We start from the raw sequence: 26,696 nt of genomic DNA, 5'->3' as shown, positions 1-26,696 counted from the left end.
TGGCCACAAATGAATAGAGAAAACTTCCACCAGTGAAGAGGAAGAAACTAGAGAGGAAAAGGGTAATGAAAATTTATGTATGCATATGTGAGAGGAGTTATTATGCTATCAACACATCAGAACCAAAAGTAAATTAAAAAAACAAGAATGAGGGGTGAAGAGGCAAGAGAAAATGTGGAGCTATTTCTTTGTACAGACAATTTTCAGAATTCTCAACTGTTAATGCCCATTGGGTACATATCTTTCTAGTTCATAATAATATAGCTGATGCAAGATGTAGGACAATTCTAAACGTTAACAACTGTTTTTAGTAAGACTATTTTATTTTAAAATTTTTGAAATATAAAAATAATAAACATTATGGATATTTAACAAACAAAACATAATTCAACTATAAATAATAAAAATGTTGACAACCCCACATAAACCATGTAATACTATAAACATTCTAAGCATACAAGAGTAGTTTCTAGTTCAAGTTTTGCCTTTTTAAGTTCAAGTTTTATTATCACTTTAAAAATAAACAAAAAGCTGCTACAGCTTAACCAATTACTTTCGCTCCACTCAAAGAGCAGGGAATATTTTTCCCCATGCCAACACACATTCATGAAATGGGATACTTATGGGCACAGGTATTAAACACTGGAACAATCCAGTCTTCAGACAAGAAAAAACTCCTTTGGTGTTTTTAGATTCAGCAGTCCACAGAAACTAAGTTAAAACAAACCACTTGTTAAAGGAAATCTTGTGCCAGACAATATGTTCTGAAGTAGTACCACTCAAAACAAGTTCAGGATTCTGAGAATCAAAAGTAAACATATATGAATGCTTTGCTGATACTTAACAATAGTATCTTAAGAACATTCTCTAAGGTGCTGGAATAAAATTTGGGGACAAAACAAAAACTCTACACATCAATGCAAAACTTGTACAATGTAATAATACATCTCTTATAACTCATCAAGTATTCTGCAAATAGTCAAGAATTACTCTGCCTACTATTGAGTGAAAGAAGGCAACTTGAAGCAGAGTAAGATTACATAATATTTTAGTACTAGAGAAGTTTTCCAATTGACGTATGAGAAAACAGCCATGCTGAATACATTTTTTAAAATTTTAGGCAAATTAATAACCTTCTTATCAAAATAATCTTTTAGGGGAAGCTGGGCACAAATAAGTGTACAGTCATTCTGTGCCATTTCCTTAAATTATGAGGTGTTTCAAATAGGCTGGGCTCTTTACTTGACTCAGCGTGAACCATTTTTATAATTATGCTGCTAGATTAGAATAAATCATAAGCAATCATAGATTAAAGCCTAGCAAAGTCTAGACAACAGGTTCAAAATGATTAATGAAAGGTTTTGTAGCACCAACGACTTTTTCCTAAGACACTTGAGGGGCCTGTATCACTTTAAAGTATTATCTTGTAAACAAGACCAAAAATATTCAGTTGATCTGTACTTTGAGCATAAATATTTATAAACTCTATTAAAAAAACAAATATAGCATGACTAGAGTGGCTAATAGTGTAAAATCTAAGTATATTGAAAAATATAAAGATATATAAAAGGCTTCCATAATGCAATCATGCAGAGGTAAACCACTTCATTCATTACATAAAAGTGATTCTGTACAGTTATCTACACATAGCTCCATGAGAATCCTATTTAAGAAAATTAAAAAAATGAGAACCTATCTTTAATCAACATATGAGGATTTAAATACATAACTGACCAACTGGATTTCACAGCAATTTTCAAAAAACACAATGATCTTAATGAGAATCAAATCATCTTGACTTTTGATTCCCACTGGCATATTCAATTTGCTTTAATTTAAAAGCAAAGGGAAAAACCATGACAAAGTTGAAGGTGGTAGTAGATGGTCCACATCCATTAAAAAAACAAAACTTAAGAGCAAGTAGGGTCTCTTCAGAAGATGTTCTTTGGGTTCTAATCTAGCAGCTGAACTACTACTTTAGGGGCAGAGAGTCCTTCCTTAAAAATCAAAAGTACCAAACTAATCTGGGAAAATGTTTTTGAATTCCCGGTAGCTAGCTATCTGCTAGTTTGTAAATGCGAATGCCCCCGGCCCCCTCAAAAAAGTCAAGTTTAAGAAAACAAATGCCTCGTTAATAACCATCAGAAGACTTTTCACAATATGACTTTTCCCTTAACCATGCCTGTGTAACCAATGTGGATCAAAATAGATAATATTATGTGTTTATTACATTCTTTTCATTTTTTATGAAGACAATCACGATGCATATTCAAGGGGAAAATAATGTAGAATAGTCAGCTTTGCACACAAAAAAAGTATGTCTGGATGAACTTAAAAAAAATGGTGAATAGAATCAGTGTAACCTGACTTCTCTAATAAAGACTTGAGTGCGCAAATGCCTAAGAATCTATGAAGGAATACTGAGAAAATTTTTTAAAAAGAATATTGAGTGTACATGAGATTTAATCATAGTCTTGGTAATTCTAAGCCATTGTTTATAAATAATTTGTACACACATTTTTTAAAATATGGAATGCTTCACGAATTTATTATCCTTGAGCATGGGCCATGCTAATCTTCTCTGTATCATTCCAATTTTAGTATATGTGCTACTGAACCAAGCACTATACACTTTTTAAAGCAGCTGAAACTATATAGTCTTTAACAATGTTAGACACATTATACTATATCCCCTTGCTCATCTTTGATCATCTTTTGATGTTTGATTACAAGTGAAGAAAACAGGAAAAGCTGTGTAAATTGGACATTTAATAGATCTCTTTGAATATTCACAGATCATCATTTATTACTCAAAAAGAAAATTATTCTCCTTGTTGATTTTGAAGAGCTAAGAATTAAAAAAAAATATTTGGGTAAGTGGTGCTGGCAATGAAGTATATTCATTAAGAAATGGGCAAGCATTACAGTGTGTAAAAATATCTCATTTGTTCAAAATTATTTTAAGTGACTATTGTAATCTCAGAAATATATCTTAAAACCAAGAAAAAATTAAAACCAAACTATGCTTAACTTTTTAATTCATTTTCTTCATTATAAATTGTTCATGCTAATGAACACACACAGTATCATGGCTTTATAGATTTCCCAGACACAATTCTCAATTTGGCTGAGGTTGAATGTACTCATATTAGGAAACTAAGAGGCCTTGCCTTGTTCCTTCTTTAAGGTGTTTAAAAAAATAGTGGCTATAATGTAAGGGGAAAAAACCTTTATGAATAAGGTCACACAGAACACACATTCAGATACTTCTGGACTCAGGTGTACTGTAAAGATAAAATGCTAATTATAGTACATGTAAACATCTATTCAATTGATAAAGGGCAACAAAATGATAGGATGATATTATCATTAACAGTCGTCTCCGGACAGGAACAGGTCTTGCTCTTGTAGTCACAAAACTAAATTCAGGCAATGATGATCTCTCTCTGCTGAAAAAAGAGAAAACTATTAAAAAAAAACTTTGCAAGAAGCAAATAATTCTAAAAATTGAGTCACACCATAAATTGATCTCCAACTTTTCTAAACATTAAAATAATCTTTTTGAGAAAGGAATCATAATCAAAGTTGCAGACAAATTACACAAACAACTAGCTTTGGACTAAAGTGATTTTAACAAAACTTCTCTGCATCATGCTTCTTTGAAACATCAAGCTTCCAAAACTCACAGCACTATAACATGGTTCTGACTGAAATTTTCAGTTAGGAAATCTAGATCCTTATCAGGTTATATATTCATAGAGGTGTGGGTAGGCAGAGAAAAATTTAAAAAATATGAACTCCAAGGTATTTTAAATAAAAATAAAAATTTTCTTAAAAGTAATTGCAAGGTATAACTAATTTCCTTAAATTCCATTCAATTACCATTTCATTCTTTAAACACTCTGTATTACAGATATAAATTCTATACTAAGTACTAAGGTCAAAAAGAAATGCACCAAAATGAGACAGTGTCTGGTATACCAAGAAAGACTAACTTTGGATGATGAGAAGAAAAATGAATGGATGAAATAAAGAAACAGGAAGGGAGAGACTTAGGAAGGAGTAAATATAAAAATGGGATGTGAAATTAAAAGTGCTTTCAATTAATTAAGTAATGAGCACAAAATACTAACAAAGTGCAAGATATTAGGTGTTTTTCTACTAAAGAAGTATGTTTTCATTTGAAATTACTGACAATGGGAGTAATGTTCACCAAAATTTCTTTCTTCCTAGGACTTTTAGGTAGCTATCTTAGAAGACTGTTTCATTTGATAAGTATATAATGTCAAAAAGAAAAAAATAGAACTATTCTTTTCTAAAAATCGTATACATACCTTAGAACTAGCCAGTTCAAGATGTTAACAAAAATAAGTTTCTAATACATGGGAAAAAGAAATTTTCCTTCTGCCTTACAAATATTTTACAGTGGTGATTTAATTCTACATTAAATTTCCATTTTTAATTTATAGGATTTTAGAAGTTCTGAAAGAAAGCTCAAAAAAGTGAACTAATTTAACAATCATATAGGACATCTGTTTTAAAAGGCTAGCAAACTTTTTATAAAAGGGGGAGAGGCTCATAAATACTTAGGCAAATTCTAGGAGAACTAAATCTAATTTTCTATAATTAGTCTGTATTATGTGTAAGGGGAAAAAAGAAAATATTGGATGGATAAAATCTGTATGATACTCTGATACAATCATTAATATTTCAACATACCAAACAAGCAACTGCTTTTAAAAAAAAAAAAAAAAAAAAACCTTTATGCCCAATAGTTAGTGTTCCAAATAAGACTGGAAATACAGTGCCCCAAAACCAGTTTTAGTAACAAGATGTTTTCTTCTATTAAGTTCAGCTATACTTGTTATAAGTAATCAGCTAAAACAGTGAAGCCTTGTCTTTACACTACAGGTTGTTACATTGGATTATAAGAATATTCTCCATTCCTGCATCATAGTTTCATTAAATGTATGGGCATCAATTAAATACTTAATTTTTAAAATGTTACAATTATCCAATAACACTTAAAACAACAACTGCTTAGAGACATAAAATACTGAAATATGTAAAATGACAACTCAACCATCCCTTGAGGTAATCCTAATCAATCTTTTAACCAGTAACATATAATTTTCCTGTTTTTACTTATAAGCAGATAACCTACATTGCCCTTAATCCTTTCCCATCCCCAACTCTGCCTGCAACAAACAGCTCATATATGTACAGTAAAGCAAAAAACTTGTTAGTTGAATTATAGAATTTCAAAATGTTTCTACTTTTAGGTAGCATATTGTAAAAAAAAGAAAGTAAACTGAAATGAATAGAGGATTTAAATCCATATTTGCATATGAAGAGACTTTTAGCATTACAGGCAGATATTTTTATTTTTAAACCTTGAGTTTAGAAACAAAAGGAAAAGTTATAATAGGGAAATGGAAGTTGCTAGTGAATAGAGAAGTTAATTTTTACTTATTAGTAGGTTGAATGGAATTTGGGAAGTCTACATATAAAACTGTACCAAGAGACATTATATGCATTATCAAAACGACATCTAAGTTGTTTCCACTGATAAGATGATAGAAACAACAGCAACAACAGACATAAAGAATTGATTTATATATATTAAATTGTTTTGGAACACTAAAATAGCACCAAAGAAACTACACGTTTGAAAGGGATCTTAGAGATCATCTAGTCCAACCCTTTATTTTACAGACAAGGAAACAACTCTGGATAAGGTAAGAGACTTGTCTAAGGCCACAGTTAGTTGCAGAGCTGAGACCAAAAACTGTTATCTCTTAACACTTGTCCAGTTTTCTATACTAGGTCACCTTTGGATATAAAAAATTAGTGGGATGGACTAGATTGGTGATTCTCAGTATTTGCAATCACATTCTCTAATAGAAACTCAAAGGCTATATTACCTCTGAAATTATAACATTTAACACTCCCAAATATTAATGCCTTACTAATTATTGTGGAAATTTCACTAAGACTGTAAGTATAAACCCTCTAAAGAGAAGTTTAACTGTATCCACTGTTTAGCAAAATGGTCTCAGTGACTGAAAAGACCATCAAAAGAAATTTTTGTAAAATTGATAAGAATTAACAAGGGAGGTAATTGTCACCCCATTACTGGAGATTTAAATATGCATTCATTCACTATATTATCCAACAAACATTTGAGTGCCCACATGAGCCAGGCTTTATGATAAGCAGTAGAGATAAAAAGATGAATAAGACATGGTCCCCTTCCTAGAGGAGCTTGTAACATATAAACCAGATAAATTATATTACAACATAAGTATTGTAACAAAGATATGAACAAAGTGCTGCATTAAAAGGGAGGGTAAAAGTATGAACTTCCTGATGACAAATAAATATATTAATTTTGTGCAGTATCTCTGAGACAAGAACTACCACATTTACTATAAACACAATCTCATGACTTATCAATAATTAGGAAAGAAGTAGTAATGTAGTTTAAATTTTTTTTTTGAGGGGGGGGGGCTGGCACAGGTGGGGACGCCTGTAATCACAGTTACTCATGAGGTTGAGGCAGAAGGATCCCAAGTTTAAGGCCAGTTTCAGCAACTTAGTTTGGCCTTCAGCAACTTAGAGCTAGTCTCCAAAACAAAACAAAACAAAACAACAACAACAACAAAAAAGGTAGGGGGTGGGGTTGGGAGGAATCTGGGGATATAGCTCAGTGGTGAAGCACTCCTGGGTTCAATCCCCAGTACCAAAAACAAAACACAAAAAGTTGGCACTGAATCAGAATGCTTATATTCAAATCTAGTCCTTCCACTCATGAGCCATGACTTTGGGTAAATCACTCCATTTCTATTAGCCTAAGTTTCCTTATCTGTAAAATGGGAATTAATGACTACTTAAAATTAATGAATACTTTAAATAAAAGAACATGTAAAAAGTACAACACAGAGAATGAGTATTTAGAAACATACCCATAAAAATCCATAATAAGTAATATTTATAATTAAAACCATACTAATGTCTATGAAAGTATAATTTCTGAACCTAATGAATGTTGGTAATATTTAATCCTCATACTGTCAGATCAAACTGAAACATACTTGTCTTCTGATTCATTTAAAGCAACATGGTTAAAACACTTAAAATTCTAGGTTACTAGGAAATTTAGGCTAGGTGTTTCTGGTTAGCTGTTTATGGGCTGAAATAAACAAAGCAGGTAATTTCAGGTACATTATAAGGGAATTTTACAGTAATTTTTGAAACATTGGGCGAAAATTTACTAATCAAATTATAAAGCCAAAAATCAGCATGGAGATTTAACTGGCCTTCGAAAGATTTACTTTCTTTATAATACCTGTTTGGTGTAAAGAGAAGAAACGTGAGCCTCTGCCAATTTGGCACCTTTCACGACTACTAAAAAGAAAAGAAAAGAAACTTACCTAATGAATCAGAATAGCACATAGTCAACATACAAAAGACTACATAAAAGTATATCATAGATATAAGTAAAGTTTTTGGTAAAGTATTTTTGACAACTAAAATCTGAGTGTGTAATTTTAAATATAAGCAACTGCAAATCAAAACATTCCTACAAAATAGTATTACCATCAAGAAAGTACAACTTCAACCCAAAGTGTATGGGGAAGTTTTAAAAAAAAAAAAAAAAAAAAAAAAAAAAACAGCATCCATAAATAACTTCACTGGCAGCAGACTATGGTAGTGGTGGAATTAGGTTTTGATTATAAGGTCTCCAATATGAAAGAAAGTGATTTTTTTAAATGTGATTTTTAATATTATCTCTATAATCTCAAGAGAGGCAGAAACACTTGTCATTGAAATGATGGATTTTAAAAATAAATATAATAATCTCCTACCCCCTCATTCTACAAAGAATATATTTATTTTCTGAAAACTCCTATATCAACTTTCAATAATCATGTTCACTTGTCAGAGAAATCCACTTAAAAATCACAATATTGTTGCAAATTTCAAAGATTTTTATACAAGTATAGGAAATGCACACTTAAAGTATCAGACTGGAACACTTACCAAACAGTGTTTTCCTAAAGTAGTATCTATAGTACATTTCTTTATTCATACATCTTCAAATGGTCAAGTTTTCTTTCATACATCCAAAATGTAAAATGATGCTTTCTTATTCACCAAATGTTAGCTCTACTTGAAGTCTGGCTCCAAACTAATCAGCCTGCTTTTAAATTTTAAGACATCTGTTGAAAATTTATAGGATGAAACCAAACTGAAGTGGTAGAATTTTAAACATTGGATTGTACATTATTGTAAAGGTATCATTAATCATTAAGAATAAGTGATTATAGCTTCTTTTGTGATAATTGGGGGGAAGGGTAGATCACCATCTGGAATGGTCTATTTATTTTAATTTTTTATTTTCTTTTTTTTCCTTTGTTCTTTTTCTTTCTTTTCTTTTTTCTTTCATTTTTTCTTTTTTTTTTTTTTTAAATCAAGGAACATTGTCTTGGACTTTTTTTTCTTTTTGTCACTTTTTTCTTTTCTTTTCTTTTTAAGAGACCATTCCACTTTATTTTTAACATCCAGATGCATAAGGACTCATATGTAAAGCAGTCATACACCATTATCATTAAAACCCATGTGATAAAATACATACACAAGTCCAACAAAAGGCTAATACATAGTAAAGCCTAAGCATACTACTATGTAATATTATGAATACATAACTTGGAGACTTTAGTTAGAGTACTATGTTATCTATTCATTTTGAAAACATTCATTAAGATTTTAAATGCAAATTCATTCCTTATTTGGAGTAAAACAAAATCCTCTAAATTATAACAAGTATTGGGTCATATTTTTTCAGACCTATTCATTAAATTACAAAGAACCCAAAGAATTCTGTAATGTTCAGTAGAAGTATGTAATAAAAACATTGCATATGTTCTAGTGTGATGTCTTTAGCAATTGTTTACTGAAATAAAATGCAAACATCAATCTTTCAAAATACAGGATCAGAAGGTAGTTTTCTTCTCTTTTGTCTATTTGTGAAATCCATCTTCATCACATTTTACCAAAAAATTGTTTTTACAAATATGTAAAAGTACATTAGATAATACTAATGAAACACAGGTAGAGTTCTAGCATATGCCGATCAATGATCAGTCAAATCATCTTCTCCAAGAACGAGATTCATTGTCCTCTTCTTCTTCATCATCATCTTGAAGTAATGAGTCATCCACCAAAGACTCTTCCTGAAACTTTAGGTTAAAATGTATTTAGGAATTTACCCAACAAAAAAAAAAAAAAGAAAAGAAAAAAAAAGAAAAAAAAAAAAGGTGACACTTTTAAACACTGATCTCTCTGAGTCGAATACAATAGGTATTTTTAAAGCTAGAACATTAAAGAAACAAAAGTAACCATTATCCACTCAATTATTTCTATTTTGTTGCTTGCCAAGAAACAAGCATCAAAGCAAAACCAAATTAAGACTTTGTATATGCCATTTCTCCTGCATCTAACAAATTAAACCACCATCTGTACCTTCAAAATACTACTTAATACTTCTTTAAAAAAAGAAAACATTAGGCTTTTGATTCTAACTCTGAACACTAAATTAACTAATGGCTTGTAAAAATTTGACTAAATTATCTATTTCTTTTCTGCTATATGTAACAAACATTTTATAGCATTCTTTTCTTTTCCCCAATCCCTTCATAAAAGTTTCTCAGACTGCTGTTCCAGACTTTTCAAAATACCTAATACCAGGAGCTCTCCTGCTTTTCTCCCCATTCAATTCAAACTCATGGAAGGACAAAGGTATAATCTAAAACATAAAATGACAAATCATGTATATGAGTTTCAAAGTATACATTTTATTCTTTCATTTGACTATGGATATGTATAACAGCCTTGAAATGCTCTTCTAACAAAATGAAGTGCCATTATGAAAATCTAACAAAGGTAAAAAAAAGAATCATTTAGTCTCCTCACCTTACCTTTATTTCTTAACCTCTTACTTTCCCCTACAGTTTCCTTTATGACTAGGCAAAACAGAGTTGTTTACTTTTAAAATTTTTGGTTTCAAAGTGTTCTCTCACTTCACTGTTTAAGATGCCCACACCTTTCAGTCATCATATTAATCACTATTACCCAAGAAAAATGCACTTTTCCATACCTATTCTGAAGTTTGTGGTTCTGCCTAAAATGCGTTTCTCACTATATTTCCAGCTCCAGAATCTGGTTATGGAAAGCTATGTTATCACTCAGGGTCCAGCTCCACTGTCAATACCACCCTTGAATATTCTTTTGGACAGAAACAATCTCTCCTCCCTTAGGGTTTTCACAGCACGTTGTTCAAATCTTTATTCAGCATATCAGACTGCCTATTATTGTAATTAGTTTCTCATGTATCTTCCACCACCCTCCTTTCCAGATTATAAGCTCCTTGATAGGGACCGTGTCTTATTCATTCTTGTGCCTATCACAGAATCTAGCATATAGTAGGCATTCACTAATGAACTAAAATGATATGAATTACAAGAAAGCTGAAACATTAATACAGCAATTGAATAGAATAGATATCCTAAAACTTAAAATATTACAAATTTCCTGTGGATAAAAACTAATGAATAATTATTGTCTTCTAAGAGTAAATGAAAACTAAGTGTATGTGTGTGTACACACATAGATATTTAAATATATGTGTGCACACATATACATAAATTTAAAATATGACTTTCATATATTCTCTCTTTGGATTAGTAATCAATAATCCTTGTCATGAATCCAGAAAATTTAAAGTCATCTGCATTTTTCTGATATCCCCTGTCTGGAATATGGCTCAAGAACAAAAGCTTTGTGATGAGATCACGGCCATTAAAAAAAAAAAAAAAAAAAAAAAAAAATCACACTTTTATATATATACTATGAACAATAAAGGGCAAAAACAAGTGGAAAAGAAAAACATACTTCCTCTTCATCAGGTTCAACATCTTCTGTTTCCACAGCTGAAATATTAGTTATTGGTTTATTCCATGCCAATTTTAGATCCTGCCCTTTAAAACGAGCTCCATGAACTGCAGCCTAAAAAATTAAGAACATTGGTATATAAAACATTAATAATTTCTGAAAAAGATAAATTTTGTAGTGCCTAATATTTAAATCAAAATAGCCAAATTCAACTGTAGACGACTATCTACTCATTTGCTTTTTTGGTTTTACTATTTGCAATTTACTTTTTATGGTTATTTATTTCTAAAAATCACCAGACTTGTGATTCAATAAACTTTACAAAATAATACAACAATAATTTTTCATAACTGAGTAAAGCTATTTTACTACTGACCAATATTTGACCAGAAGAAATATATTTACAATACAATAATAGCTACTATATAAAACAACAATCCCAAGGCACTTCAATTTCAAATTCTTGGCGGCAGTTTCTGAATCAGTGTCTAAATTAGAATTAATAGGCTAAGTGAATTTTATTGCATTTCAATTGTTAATTTAAAAATGACATGTATAGTAACTACAAATACAAGAAAAAATTTGCATGTATATTATCAAATTACATTAAATAATCACGACTACCATAAAAATGTTTGATGTATAACTGATATAAATATAAATATCTCAATAAATGAAGTGAAAACCCTGAGCTGATCTACTGGAAAGAACAGTATTTCCTACAAAGCTTTTAGAACTGAATATTATAAAATTTGAACTAAGGAAATAGTCAAGACTAAGTACTTGCTACATTAAGTGACTGGTCTGGAAACAGGACATTCAAATTAAAGTAACATGAATGCACATAAATCAATGTTAGCAGCATATTGAAATAACTCACAGTCACAAGATTTATAGTACAACCTCAAAAGTACAGCATAATGTGAAATGTAGAAACAATTACATGTTCTGTGACTTGTGAACAGAGTTGTGTAATATTAAAGTCCCCAGGTATAAATTTTAAATCTGCACATATAAATTTATGATAAATTTAAAAGATTTTGTGCCTATTAAAATCCAGCTGCAAGTTTTTTAGTTAATGGCCTCATAAAAATGTTACAGAATTAGAATTTTTTTAAAAGTTACACAGTGCAAATAACTTCTGATTTAAGATAAAATTACATTTCCTAATCCCAATGCAAATACAGTCAATCTATATAAAGATGACATTTCTTTGAAATAAACTACCAAAGTACCAAGCTAAAGTCAGAAAAGATTTTTTAAAAATCTAAAGCAATTATTTCTTTTCTTTTTGGTGGTGCTGGGGATTGAACCCAGGGCCTTCTGTATGTGAGACTAGCACTCTACCAACTGAGCTATATCCCCAGCCCCCTAAAGCAATCATTTCTACAGACTTTTAAAAAAGATATGCTATAAAATTTTCTAGGTCCTAAGTTTCACAGATGAATTCTAATAAACTTTTAAGAAACATCTACCTAAATCTAAGAGCACAAAAAAAGATGGAAACTTTCCAATTACTTTTATAAAGACCGGTAATACAGATTCCTGACAAAAATAATGCTTCTCCTAAAATTTGCAATCCAATCCTACTTTTAAAACTTGATTTAAAAAGGGAAGAGCAAGAGCCACCTATAATCCCAGAGTATGAGGCAGGAAGATCACTAGTTTAAAGCCAGACTCAGCAAAAGTGAAGGGCTAAGCAACTCAGTGAGACCCTGTTTCTAAATAAAATACAAAACAGGGCTGGGATGTGGCTCAGTGGCTGAGGTTCCCTGAGTACAATCCTTAATACCTCCCTAAGAAAAGGGGGGGAAAAGGTAGAAGGAGGAGGAGAAAGGAAGAGAGAAGAGCAGATTTTAATGATTTAGCAAAGAAAAATAAAAATGAGATTTATACCAGAAATGGTTAGTTCAATGTTAGGGAGCAATACAAATGGAAGGGAGGGGGACCTTCATAGCTTAATAAATAAAAAAGGCATGGTAAAAATCCATTTCTGATCAAAAACCTCTACAGCTTTTAATAAAACATGCAAAGTTTATATTCTATCTTAAGATAAAAATCCAGCATCATTGGGCTGGGGATGTGGCTCAAGCGGTAGCGCGCTCGCCTGGCATGCACGCGACACTGGGTTCAATCCTCAGCACCACATACAAATAAAGATGTTGTGTCTGCCGAAAACTAAAAAATAAATATTAAAAAAATTCTCTCTCTCTTAAAAAAAAAAATCCAGCATCACACATAGTACTAAAAATAACAAAGCATTTTCATTCATTTCATGACGAAATATTACTGATACTAATGCTTTTAACATTTTTCTGAAGGTACTAACAACAAATACTAAAAAGGATTAACTGTAGGGATCAAGACAAAACTATTTGAAAAACCAAAAATATCAAAAGATAATTTATTAAGATGGTATTTATACAGCTAATGAGAGATGAACAATCTTCCCATATACAAAACAGCAATAAAAAGATGTATTAATGGTAGAAAATTTTACAAATAATATGCACTATACACTGTCTCTCCCCTCCCATATATATACATAGAAAAATCTAACTTATGGGATGGTGGTATAGTTCAGTGGTAGTACATTTGCCTAGAATGTGTCTGGCCCTGAATTTGCTCTCTAAGCACCATTATAGTAATTTATGAGCTGATTTCCTAACACAGTCCCACCTTACGGTGGTTTTACTTTCCAAAGTTTCAGTCAAACTTGATCCAAAAATATTAATGGAAAATTCCTGATAATAAACAATTTATTGCCATTCAGAGTACTATGATGAAATCTCAATTCTACATGGAAAGTGAATTATACCTTTGTCCACAAAGCATCCACACTATATACACTACTTGCTCCAAGAAAAATCACATTTACATAACTTGTATTATTTCTAATTACTATTGTAAATCTCCTACAGTAGCTATCTCATGTTTGGGGGGGGCGGAGTACAGTATAAATAAGGTTTGGCACTGTCTGAAGTCTCAGGAATCTACAAGGGAAGGAAGACATTGATAGGTATGCTTTGATAAAAGAGGGACAAACATAAAGAATACACAAAAATCAATTATGAGAAATCAGCAGACCACTCAGCAAAATAATAGGCAAATGGCATTAAGTTAACAGAAATAGAAATAAATAGCACTTAAGCATGTGAAAACAGCTCAACTTCAATCATAGAAGGAAAGTGAATCTAAACTGAAATGAAAACTGGGCATGGTATCATAACCTTGTAGTCTCAGGTTCTCAAGAGGAAGAAGCAGGACAATCCAATATTTGAGGCCAGCCTATACAACACAGTGAGACACTGTCTTTATTCAAAACAAAACAAAAAACAAACTGAATGAGTACCCATTTTACAAGATAAAACTGTTTGATACCTTGCTGTATCAAGAATGAAGACAAAACTACATAACCATGATTTTCTGTTTTGTCTTTGACAAGTGGTAAAATCATTATGTAATATACATACTATGGCAAGAGCATTAAAAGTTAATGTATGCATATATGTATGTACACACGTGTACGTATAATATGTATATTTTTTTATTCCCAGTTTTGATCACTGAAAAGGATTAGTGACTATAACATACTTAGCATCCCTAGTACTCAGACTGTGGTTTCTTTGTTTAATTAAAAAAAGAAAAGTTCCTTAGAAAAATAATAAATTCCATGCCTGAAGAAAAAAAGTATAAAGTGAGCCAAGAATACCTTTTTAAAATTAGAAAACAAGGACACTATTTAGACCACTAGAATCCTGTCAAAAAGATTCAAGAACCAATTTATACAGTTTATTGGGCAAAAATGGGACAATTTGAACATTAATAACTGAGAACAATGGATCAGTAACCATGGAATGCTTAAAAATTATTATTAAAACATCAAGGAAAGTTAAGCTCTCATTGGATATTTGTTATTTAAGAAATAACATATTTAAGCATTATATTCTATTTTTTTTTTTTACAGTTCTATTATTGAGACGTACACATTGAAATATAAACAGATGAAATGACACAGCTCCAATATAGGGAGGGAAATGTTGTTGTAGTGAATGAGATGTAAGATTGGCTGTAGTGGATAATTGCTGAAGCTCAATGATGAGCCTGTGGGAACTCATTTTACAATTCTAATTTCTATACTATGACCTACTAAAAAAAGTGTCTTCAAGCTAAAGCATTTTATTCATAGGCTTGCCTCCAGTCCTTTCACTATTTATTCATACACACATTCATTTGAGGCTTATTGCAATGTAGAAAGGAAAGCAAGCATACACACAACAGAAAGGCTGAACATCTGACAAAAGAGAAAGAAAAAACTATGAAAAGTAGTTATGAGTTCCAAGTCTTACATGGAAAAAGTTTCTGGAAAACAATTTTTTGAATGAAATTTTAAAAAAAGGTAGATTAAAAAAAGGTAGATTATGCAAAATTAGACAAGTTTGTTTACCTTCTCAATTCTCAAGTCCTTTAGATTGTGGTTCCATATGCATTATACAAAATGAGCCTTTCTCAAGCTTATCTGACAAGAAAATTCTTTGTTATAGGAGACTGTGCTAAAGCAGAGTTCTATGGAAACTGGCAAAAACTGTTCTAAGATATAGGTGCTTAGGGGCAGGAGTTACTTTAAATGACTACGATGAATTCCATCCCGTCAACTCTGGAACTCAAGGCACATAGCCACTTTCTCCAAAGCTTCAAACCTAATGTTAATTAATTCTGCAAGCACAGTGCCCTTCATATACCATTAATAATTGTTAAGACAATAAAAGCACACATGAAAAATACTCTATATAATTTCATTTCTTATCTACTAACATTGTTCTTGCTATAAATTTACCATTTACTTAATAAATTTCATCAACTTCTGACTATTGATACTGTATTCTCTACAAATCCAATTCTGTACTTCTAATTTTAGAAGTTCTACAGAATAAGAGTTTTGATAACATTTACTCCATCTTGCCTTTATCTTGTTCCACTGATTTGCCAATCACTCCTCATATTAAAAAAAAAAAAAGCACAATAATACAATAATGGCTAATAGAGATTTTACTATATATCAGATCCTAACTTACAGGTTTTGAATCAGTAAAATCTTACAACTATTGCAAGTTGAGGGATGGGTGTCAAAATATGTGTGTAGAACAAGGTTCTTTCTTTTTGATATGAAAAACTATACTAAGTTTCATGGGCTTCATCTTTGGGACTGATTCTTCTAAGACAGTAACTGAACCTTCCCTTCACCATCTCATTTTGAAAACAAGAACCTAGTGTCCTAAAAAACATACTGGTAAAATTGAGAGTATGAAAAATAACATTCTATCTAATCAGTCATGTGATGAGTCTACTTTTTTCTAAATTCTATTTCGGTACTTATTCATCTTGAATACACTGGCACAGTGATAAGTAGAAAGTAAAATAAAAAATAATAGTAATCACTTTCTTACTAACCAGAATCGAAGTGTAATAACTACCTAAACTTAAAATTTAAAGTATTCTGCTTATATTCTTTAAAATACTTCAATTTTTTTCCTGGGGAAAATTTTTCTCTTCAGGTATGCCTGAATGACTCAATTATATTATACCTGTACTTTCACCTAGAACTATTATGTACCTATTGGCTTATTGAAAAACAAAGAAAAATTCATTTGCTCATCAACAACAATGGTCCAGAAAATAAGAAAAGAATATCAGTTAGAAATAAACACTAGCAAAAGCTGACAATTTTCTTTTCTTGGAAAGGTCTATCTTTCATATTGAATTTACATCTGCTTATATTTTTGGTATTAGAATTTCTTACATATATGATGGCAATAGTACATAACAATCTTTTTTAATTTTTTAACATTCTTCCTGGCAAAAAAAAAAAAAAAAAAAAAAATGGCACCCCCTACCTCAAAAGCACTAATTTTCAAATTCCTAACCACTTTTGTTCCCTAATATCAAGAAATTTCAAAATTACTTTTCTCATCTGTACTTTGCTTATATATGATCAGCTTCAACCTTTTTATTCTTTTCAAAGAGTGTTATAAATTTTTAAGAAACTTTTTGGCTTAAGAAATGTTTATGGTTTCACAACTTTTATAACTTAATACCAAATATTTATCATAGCAATGGGAGTTATTTCTTCCAGCCTATTAAAAAATCCAACTAAAATGGTATTTACACTGAACAGGTAACACTCTCTAGACATACGTAACTAAAACTTACTTATTCTGTTACTTATTAAAATTTCATATAATTTAGTCCTTACGTCTTTCTTATATATTAATTCTTGGCTTTTAAATTGTTATTCAGTTTGGAAAATAAAAATATATAAAAATACCCCAATGATTCAAATGTATGAATTGCCAAAATCATTGTAATGTTATATGTAGCTAATAAAAAAAAAAAACGAATTAAATTTAAATAAATAAATAAATAATAAGCATCTAAGGTAGAAAAGGCGATATCCAAGAAAGGAGTATGTCAATAGGGCTTACCAAGAGCAAAACTTCCAGAAATTATTTTAAAAGGTTTTTAGTTTTTTTCTTATCCATGAAAATATTCAGTGATTAGTACATATATATATATATATTTTATTTGTGCATTCTAATTATACATAATAATAGGATTCATTAATGTCATATTCATACATACACACATACATAACAACTTTTTCATGTTTCATTCCATAATACCTTCCCTTTCTTTACCCCCTTGCCTTCCTCTGATCTACTTGCTCTCCTTTACTGATCTCCCTTTTAAATTATTATTATTTGTTCTACTCTACTGATCTCCCTTTATCATCATCATCATCATCATCATCATTATTATTTTGACTATCAGGATTCATTGTGGTATTTTTATACAGGTTCTTACTAAATCTATAAACTTGGTAATATCATTTTTAACCTCTTGTCCAATAACAATTATCATTGTTTTTATAATATTGCTATTTCCTAGAAAATAAGAAAAACATAAAGAAATGTTACTCAAACAACCTATCAATGGACTTAAAATTGTCACCAAAACTGACTTTGAAAGGGAAGCTTATTACATGGCTTATACATACCAATATCTTTCAGAGAAAACTTGATTAAAGTTCTACATTTTTCAACAAAACATAAATTTGAAAGAAAATTTTAAACTCTCACAATTATAAATAAATGGCTTTTTACTTGGACAAAAGGTCTTTACATGATATAAGACTCAAAACTACATTTTTAAGTGTTAGGTGTAACTTAGTGGTAGAGTGTGTGCTTAGCATAGATGACAGACAGGTCAATCCACAGTACCACAAAACCAAAAACAAAACCTACCTGAGAGTTCCCTAGATTTTAAAGGATAAAAACTCAAGGATCAGGGATGCCTATTCTATGAAATAATACCCTAACTTAACCACCCCTACACACCCCTCCAGAAATTAGATTATTCTAGGGTTCCAGTGAATACATTTCTAAGACTTAGCAGACTCACAATCTTAACACTTGCTATAATGCCCAGAGAGTAACTCCTACCAGGTTAACCCTCAGTGATGTTCCATTGTGCTGACAGGGGATACAAACAGAATAAAACAAGTTAGAAGGTTTTTCAAAACTGATTATTTAGATCACCATCAACCTAAAACTTTTAAAAGGCATCTTACAGATAACTGTCTGGAAAACTATCTTGTGTTTTCAGTAATGCCAAAGACAAAATAGTTACGTTGTCTTCCACATAAAGAATATACAGGGCTAAAAAGGCTATTATGAATCTCCTACAGGTGAAGATAACTTCTGGTCAGTCTCTGAAAAGACCACTCAACATTAACAACTATACTAAGAGTACTCTAAAAACTAGAGCTACATATCATATCTTGAGCAAAAAGAAGTACTAGTCTATTTGGGGATATGCTAAGCTAGAGGCACTTTAGAATTCAGCCTGCTGGAAACTAGGAAGCAACAGATGAGAGATAAGTACGAAGGGAAGACATGGACTGGGCTTGTGGTTCAGTGATGGAGTACTTGCCTAGCACACACAAGGCACTGGGTTCGACAAATAAAGGTATTGTGTCCATCTATAACTAAAAATTAAATTAAAAAAAAAAGAAGAAGGGAAGACATCAGGATTATATTCTCTGGGCTTCTATCTTAACCCTTACAACTCATTCTGTCAAAGCAGACTTTGTTCTGGGAGAGTTAAGGAAGTATAATAATGGAAAGTAGGGTAGGATCTGTATCCTTAAAAAATATTTGAAAAGATTTCATGATGTCTAAAAAAATATAACTTAACATTCAACTTGGTGACTATTATACACTCGTTCACTCTCTCTACATATATGTATGCATGTACGTGTATGTATATATCTTCTAATTGTATAACGCTACATGCAGACTTGCCTAACTGCTTTAGGACATTTCTTATAGCATGAGTTCCACTTCAAATATGCTACCTATTGCCAAACATATTTATTCATTAAATTTAAACATTCATTATATTAAACCTTAAAAATTATTAATCAATTAAATCTAAATTTTTGATAAATTACTTTTAATACTTACTGCTTCTGCTTCTGCTCTTGTCTTGAATGTAATTACTGCATGAAGTGAAGAGTCATCAATCTGACAATCTTCAATTTCACCATATTGCTTTAAATTAAAAAGAAAAAAGTATTTTCACCAAATAAATATTCTGGAGCATCCACAATTCCAATGACATTAAAAACATATATATCACCCAGAATACATAACAATTCATACTGGTTAATAGAAAAGAATGGTGAATAATTTATTTTAGTACTTGGTATTATAAGATAAAGGGTAGCCCTATCTTCCAATCTCACTTCCAATTCCACACTTTCCAGAATTTGTGAACAGACTTGAGGGATATTATTCTTTAAATGAAGTAACAATGGTCAAAGTCTGAGTTCCCTAACTGACCTTCCTCTTATACTTACTACTCCAAGCCCAGAACATGCTATATTTGTTCTTAAAACAGCATACTGGATAATCAAAATACTATGATTTTTTTGTATCAATCCCAATAAATGGGGGTAAAAAAGATTCAGAGAATTTAAGTAATCTTCTGAAAGTAATTAAGTCAAATACTAAGATGCGAATCCTGGTCTTCTGATTAGAAAGTTTAACACTCCAACTAACCATGTTTTCACTTACTATACATTCTGTTATCCCACACCCTCTTACAAGACATTTAAAAGTTAAGCACACTATATTCTGCCTATTTTTCGTTTGTGGAATTTTTTTTACCATATATAGGAGTAACTTTTATTATATAAAATTTAGGTTCCTTATATATTAAGTTCTCACCCCTAACTAAAACTATAATCATAATTTCATTAATCATACACGTGTGTGCACGTGTGTGTACGCGTGCACACATATACACACACACACAAATTCTGTAGAGCATAAGAGAATGAACAGTAGAGCTACTCAGAAACCAGTTCTACTAGTTACTGTGTAAACCTGAACAAGTTACTTCATCTCTTCATGTTTCATCTTCCTCATCTCAAAAATGAGCATAACAAAGGGTGATTCAAATAACTCCTAATATAATGAATTGTTTTTTAAAGCATACAGAATAATACATGCTATAAAATAAATGCTCTAAGTTTTAGCAATGATTTTTATCTCCATTATTACTGGTCTCAGCAGATAAATTAAAGAAAGTAGTCTGTTAGTCAAAATCAAAATGTGCAATATAGCCAATGGTCCTTTGATTAATATTGGCTTTTTTTCTTCTTCTGATATATCTCATGTGTTTCAGTTACACAAGTTATGATGGAAAAGTTCAACTTTAGACCTGTATTTCTATGTAAGATTGGTAATTTGTAATGTGAAATATCACTAACTTTTGAGTAGAATTCAAGTCTCTCCAAGGATATGAAAAAAATTCCATTTAGGGATTTTGAATATTTCTCAAAGCAAAATCATCTTAGTCTCAGCAAAACACAATCATAATAAACTGAAATTGCTTGTTTGGATTATTTTAGCATATTCATTGCTAGTTTCCTAATTAGCTATATAACTATATGCAAGACACTTAAGTTATCTGGATCTCATTTCCCTTGTGGAAGGTATGAAAGTGATGTACATAGCCAGGAAAAATGTGGTTATATTATCTCCAAATTCCTTTCTAGTTCTCTGATTCCTTTCCTTATCCCTTTGACTCCATCAAGCACAGGACTTTCCAGACTCCTCATCCTTAAATATTAATCATCCCAGTTATTTCTTAAACATACACCATTTCTTTTATGTCCTGACAAAATATGTTAGTTGCTTCAAGGCAGGAACATGACTATCAATACTTAAATCTAAATTTTCAAAAGGTTAAAAAAAAAATCATAGTATAACTATATGCAAGTTGACCTATCCTTCAATATCTAAGCTTCAGTTCTACTACCTGATTGTCTTTTTTCAATATTTTTTAAAATTTATCTTTATGTGGTGCTCAGGATCGAACCCAGTGCCTTGTTGTGCTAGTCAAGTGTTCTACCACTGAGCCACAACCCCAACCCCCTGATTAACTTTACATTATTTTCCATTATATGCCAGTACTTACAGTGTTTAATAAATTGCCTGAATCTATATTATGTTCACACTTTAAGTGGTTTATATTAATCAATACATATAAAATCCTTGAGGATAAGCACTGGTTACTCTATAATGTTTAGTAAAACTGATATTTAGTAAATAATTATTGGGATACCACTAAGAATCACAACATTTAAGATTAAGAAGCACAAAGGTGGGTAAAATCTCCATTCTACACATGAGACTAATGAATTCCAGAAAGTTTAAGTTAAATAAAGGATTAGCAGGGACTAGAATCTCCTTTTCCTTTCTTTTAATTTATCTATTACCATTGTATAAAACTCTTTTAAGTAACTAAGGAAATTTAAGATCATATCAAAATTTTGCCTCTTTCAGTTCTTACTAGTTTGATCAAGAATACAATATTAACAAAGAAAATTCCATTCAGAAAAAAATTTGCTATGGCTCATGTAACGTGTTAAATTTTCCTTGTAAGTAAATATCAAAACTAAATTACAGGGCCTGGTGCGGCAGAACATGAAGAATAAACAAACAAAACAAACTATAGGATGTCTTTGTCTGAAACAACAAAGTTTAAATCATTCATTTCATAACACCTGAAGTCCTCCTAATGTAAGAATTTTAACATTCCTTCAAGATAATTTAAAAATACTAGAGTTCCCATTTTATAAATAATTAACAAAAGTATTAGGGATTTAATCAAATCCTTGTTCAGACCAACTCGTTTAAATTAGTCATGTCATTTTCATAATTTTTTATTTAATTTTATCGATTATCTACAATGATGATTATCAGTAACTGTTCTCTTGGGTAGTAAAATAGTACCGCAAAATGAGGAAGAAGATCTTCTCTATCACTCTCTGTAAATGCTGAAATCTCCAATGCTCTAGGACGATGATCCACCACAGCATGACCAGGCACTCCTCGTCCACGACCTCGACCCCTGCCTCGGCCATGAGTGGCACCTCGACCTCTTGAATGAATTCCTCTACCCCGACCAGATGAAAGAATCCCTCGTTTCGCAGCCTACAAGAGATCAGACGCTCAGGTTAAACAACGCAGTCAGAAAACACTGAATATGTTTTATCTAAAATGTCTGGGATCGAAAACATTTCAGATTTCAGAGTTTATCAAATTTTGAGATATTTGCATAGACTAACACAAATCCAAAACTTTCCATTTTGGAGCATTTGGGGTTTCAGATTAGAAACACTCAACCTGCCTTAACATAAGCCAAGTGTTATACTCTGGCAGATGAGCCAAACTTTTATGTAGCTTGACATCATATTCAAATAATGTCCTATTAAAAGGATCATATAATTTAAATTAGGGTTTTAAATTGAAACTTTTAGGGTAGCAAGTGAATTTAGATAACAAAATTATATTAAAGGTTCTGAAATTACTAAATGTGCCTCTTTTTACTAAATTCTTGCTAAACTGTCACGATATGGTACAAAAAGATCAGCAATTTGCGATTTCTTAAATGGCATACAGTGTTGAAGATTACTTCAAAAGTCAGGTTAATACACAGACATATAATATCCACATACACAAAAAATACATTTTCAATATAACATTCTATTTCTTAACCTGTTGTCTCAATGGGTCAATTACTAACGGATCAGTTAGGTATAGTTATCTCAAAATCATAATTTTGATCACTTATTACTAACATCATTATAGGGCCAAGGTATTATACTAATTAATATTCTACCATAACACTCTGTATGAGTAGTGTATTATTTCTTCATTCCAGAAATATTTACCAACCACTTGCACTATGCAAGTCCTTATCCTCAACAAGCTCAAAACTTAAGAGGAATGAAGAGACATCAAACAACTAAGTTATCTAGTTATATTAATGAAAAGTGACTTAAAAAGTGATGAAGTACTTTAAATATTTGAACAGAACTTTAAAGATCTGCAGTGAGCAACCACCTATGATGAAGTTTCTTGAAGGTGATTTTTAATTCCCTGCTTTACCCTCAGCACCTTCAACAGTAGCTGGCAGATTGATTCATTGAACAAATATTAAGTACAAAGAAAAAAAATGCAAGTGCGACACAGGAGTTTCAATACAAGAAAAGGCACCAAAGCTGAAAGGAACCCTGTTTTCCAAATAGATAAAATTCAGTGCAGCTGCATCCAGGGATCAGGATCAGCTGAATTAGTGATCAGGTTAAGGAGTTTTATTTTTATCTCAGACCATAAAAATCTATTAAGAATTTAAGCAGTAAAATAGAGTAATGTAATCAATTCAGCATTAAAAATGAAATTATAGCTAGATTTTAGGAATATAGTAGAACAAAGAATGAGCTGGGAAATCAGTATGTCACTATAGTAGTATCAGCAAGGAAGAGAGAGAAGAATAAACATTTAAATATGGAAGTAAAACTGGATAATTAAATGGATATGGACATTGAAGGAAAGGGAGGAATCAATAAAGACTCCTATACTTCTAATTTGGGTAACTGTATAAATGGGGTTTAGGAGCAAGAGAAGCACAATTCTGAATTTACTGATGAGGATATTAGACATTCAAGTGGAAATGACAAGCAGGCACAACTGTCAAACCTCTATTAGTGTAAATATTTTAGTTTCTTCATCTCAAGGCAGTTAATCTTAACATTAGCCAAAATAATCACCTAAAATCCAAATAATAATGTTAAGTGATATAAGTCATGCATAGAAAGACAAATATAGTATAATTTCATTTATATATAGAATCTAAAAAAACCCCAAACTCATAAAAGCAGAACCATGGTTAACCAAAGCCTGTAGTGGCATGGAGAATGGGGAGATGTTGATCAAAGAGTACAAAGTTTCAGTTAGACAGGAAGAAGTTGTTTTGAGTATCTTGCACAGCATGGTGACTATAATTGATGATAATGTATTATATACTTCTAAGAACAGATTTTAAAGGTTCTATTTTCCTAAAAAAAGTATGTGAGGTGATAGATGTTACAGCAATATCCTAAAGTATGCTCCAAGGAATACATCTCAAGATGCTCCTTGAAAAATAAATTTGAGTAAACATGAATTTTTAATTGTATTTCAAGATTCACAAATTAAAAGCCTCTAAGAAACCATATAGTCAGGTTAATACATTCATGCCACCAACACTAGCATGAACGGGGACAACACAATTTCTATAACATATAATATTTTTAACATAAAACTTATTTAAAATTATCCTGGGTAGGACATGATCAAGTCCCTAGAGAATGCAAATGTCTGCATGTTTAAAACAATCCTATAGTTTCCTCTAACTCTTGACAAAATACGGCTTTTAAGACAACTCTGGTAGCTGCTGTAAGTCTTTAATACCTACACAGTAGTACTCAATAGATTTCTACTACACTGAAACAAATATAAAAACAAAAGTGACGACATTGCCAAGAAACTGAAAACAGCATTATACTCAGATTAATCAAAATAACCTAAAACAAGAAAAATTTAAACTGTCAAATGATGAAAATAAACCTGTAAACAACATATTAATGACTCTTTCCATACATTAGAATGTAATTCTAGTTTTTAAACATTTCTGGGGAAAATATTAAAACTTATTATGTCATATAATTGCGATCAATTTTGCTAGGGGTTTTTCAAAACAAACCATATAATTGGGCTGAGGATGTAGCTCAGTGGTAGAGTGCTTGTCCAGCATGTGCAAGGCCCTGGGTTTAATCCCCAGTAGCCCCCACTCCAAAAAATAACCCTATGTAACTTTATTACAAGAAAGTGGTTTATTTTCTCTTTTAAAACATCCACAGCACCATCTATAGGCAAAACTTAAGCAAGCATGTTTTTCAGTACAGTTCTACCACTAGAAGTAGGACCTTTAGAGCAAGTTAATATGCCTATATAGAAAAGAATATCTCCACAAGAATGTCTGAAAAGCCTTTAATAGTTCTTAGTCCTAGGGAAAAAGAAAGACCAAAAAGAAATAAAATTCACTAGAAATGAAGAAATCTGAGCATATAGGTAGAACCACTGCCTCACCTCATTAAATAACATTTTTCTATAATAGTTTTGAAAAAACCTGTTGTCCTCTTTCCTCTCCATTTTAATATACCAAAACATATGGCAGTCAATAATTGTTGACTAGATGAAGGACATATTATTTTCAGTTAACCACTACAACTACAACTGCTTATTTTAAGTATACTGTGTAGCTGTGATAAAACATACTTCCAGCTGTAATTCTGTATACTTTCTCCTAAGTTCAGTGACTTCTTCCCCAGCTTGCATCTTCTTATATAAATCCAATTCTGTGTCAAGTAATTCTTTCTGCATCTAAAAAAAAATAAATATTTTAGTTAATAATAACTAATATCCTGCATGTATACTAAACTTAAAAAAAAAAACAATGAACTTCTACATATTTTCCATTTAATCCATACATTTCTTTCCTATCTCTATTACTAATAATACTCCAGACCAAGCCATGGACCACATCTGGTTAAAAATACTGCAAGGGTTTCCTCACTTGTTGCTAATTCTACAAATTTCCCTACAATTAACTTTCTGTACTACAGCCAGAGTGAGATTTCTATGGATTGATATGTAGTATTTTCAGAAAGTAACTGTGAAAAGAAAACAAAAAAAAAAGTCAAGGTGCTAATAAACAATATATAGTATGCTTTTATGTAGGTAAGAATACACACACAAACACACACGTTTGGGTGTTTTAGACAAAAACACATACATGTAGGGGTAGAGGTGTGTGTGTATTTTATGTGTTAGAAGAATAAACCAGAAACGAATGATACTGCTAGGAATGAGTCTTCTATGTGTACCTTTCTATGCAGTTTGGCTTCTGAACAATGTCACTCGTTTACTTGTTAAAAAATAATACTAAATCAACAAGAATAGGGCCAGGGAGAGGGGATCCAAAACTAAATAAAATCAGAAATAAACCTGTCAAATTCACAACACAGTATATACAAGGAAGAAAAGTAAACTAGACCATACTTCTAATGCTACCCTGAGTAGAATACATAGATTCTGCAAAGAAAGCAAACATATTCAAAATTTTATATTACTTTAGTTAGTTGTTAGAAGCATTATTGTTGTAACAATTTTGGAACTGTTTTGAAAGTATTACAGATTCAGAATTGTCAATAAACAATAAATTAGTATAATAAAACCAAGTCATCACTACAGAAATAGGGGATAAAATATAGAAAATGAAAAAGGGAACCA

At 31.2% G+C, this 26,696-nt stretch overlaps 1 protein-coding gene and 1 non-coding gene across 13 annotated transcripts in view; both read right to left on the bottom strand.

Annotated features, from left to right (window-relative positions):
- Window positions 1-302: 302 nt before the first annotated feature.
- Window positions 303-26,696, bottom strand: part of Rbm26 (RNA binding motif protein 26) — a 78,119-nt gene continuing 51,725 nt past the window's right edge. For 7 of the 12 annotated variants that reach the window (XM_076872670.2, XM_076872679.2, XM_076872675.2 and 4 more), the window contains 7 exons: window positions 25,683-25,787; window positions 22,314-22,514; window positions 19,476-19,562; window positions 10,954-11,067; window positions 8,044-9,242; window positions 7,349-7,407; window positions 303-3,449 (listed from right to left, as the gene is read on the bottom strand). In XM_076872670.2, the coding sequence (XP_076728785.1) occupies window positions 9,153-9,242; window positions 10,954-11,067; window positions 19,476-19,562; window positions 22,314-22,514; window positions 25,683-25,787 (597 nt within the window). In that variant the 3' untranslated portion in view covers window positions 303-3,449; window positions 7,349-7,407; window positions 8,044-9,152. Of the gene's footprint in view, window positions 3,450-7,348; window positions 7,408-7,875; window positions 9,243-10,953; window positions 11,068-19,475; window positions 19,563-22,313; window positions 22,515-25,682; window positions 25,788-26,696 lie in introns of those variants that run through there. The other 5 variants (XM_076872672.2, XM_076872671.2, XM_076872674.2 and 2 more) reach the window with 5 other exon arrangements.
- Window positions 2,523-2,625, bottom strand: LOC143411892 (U6 spliceosomal RNA). Its single transcript, XR_013092905.1, has one exon. It is a non-coding gene; the product is annotated as a U6 spliceosomal RNA (small nuclear RNA).

This window comes from Callospermophilus lateralis, chromosome 12, assembly GCF_048772815.1.
Source record: "Callospermophilus lateralis isolate mCalLat2 chromosome 12, mCalLat2.hap1, whole genome shotgun sequence".
Taxonomy (NCBI): Eukaryota; Metazoa; Chordata; class Mammalia; order Rodentia; family Sciuridae; genus Callospermophilus; species Callospermophilus lateralis.
The sequence above is the reverse complement of the archived record's forward strand: the minus strand, read 5'-3'. Positions and strand labels throughout refer to the sequence as shown.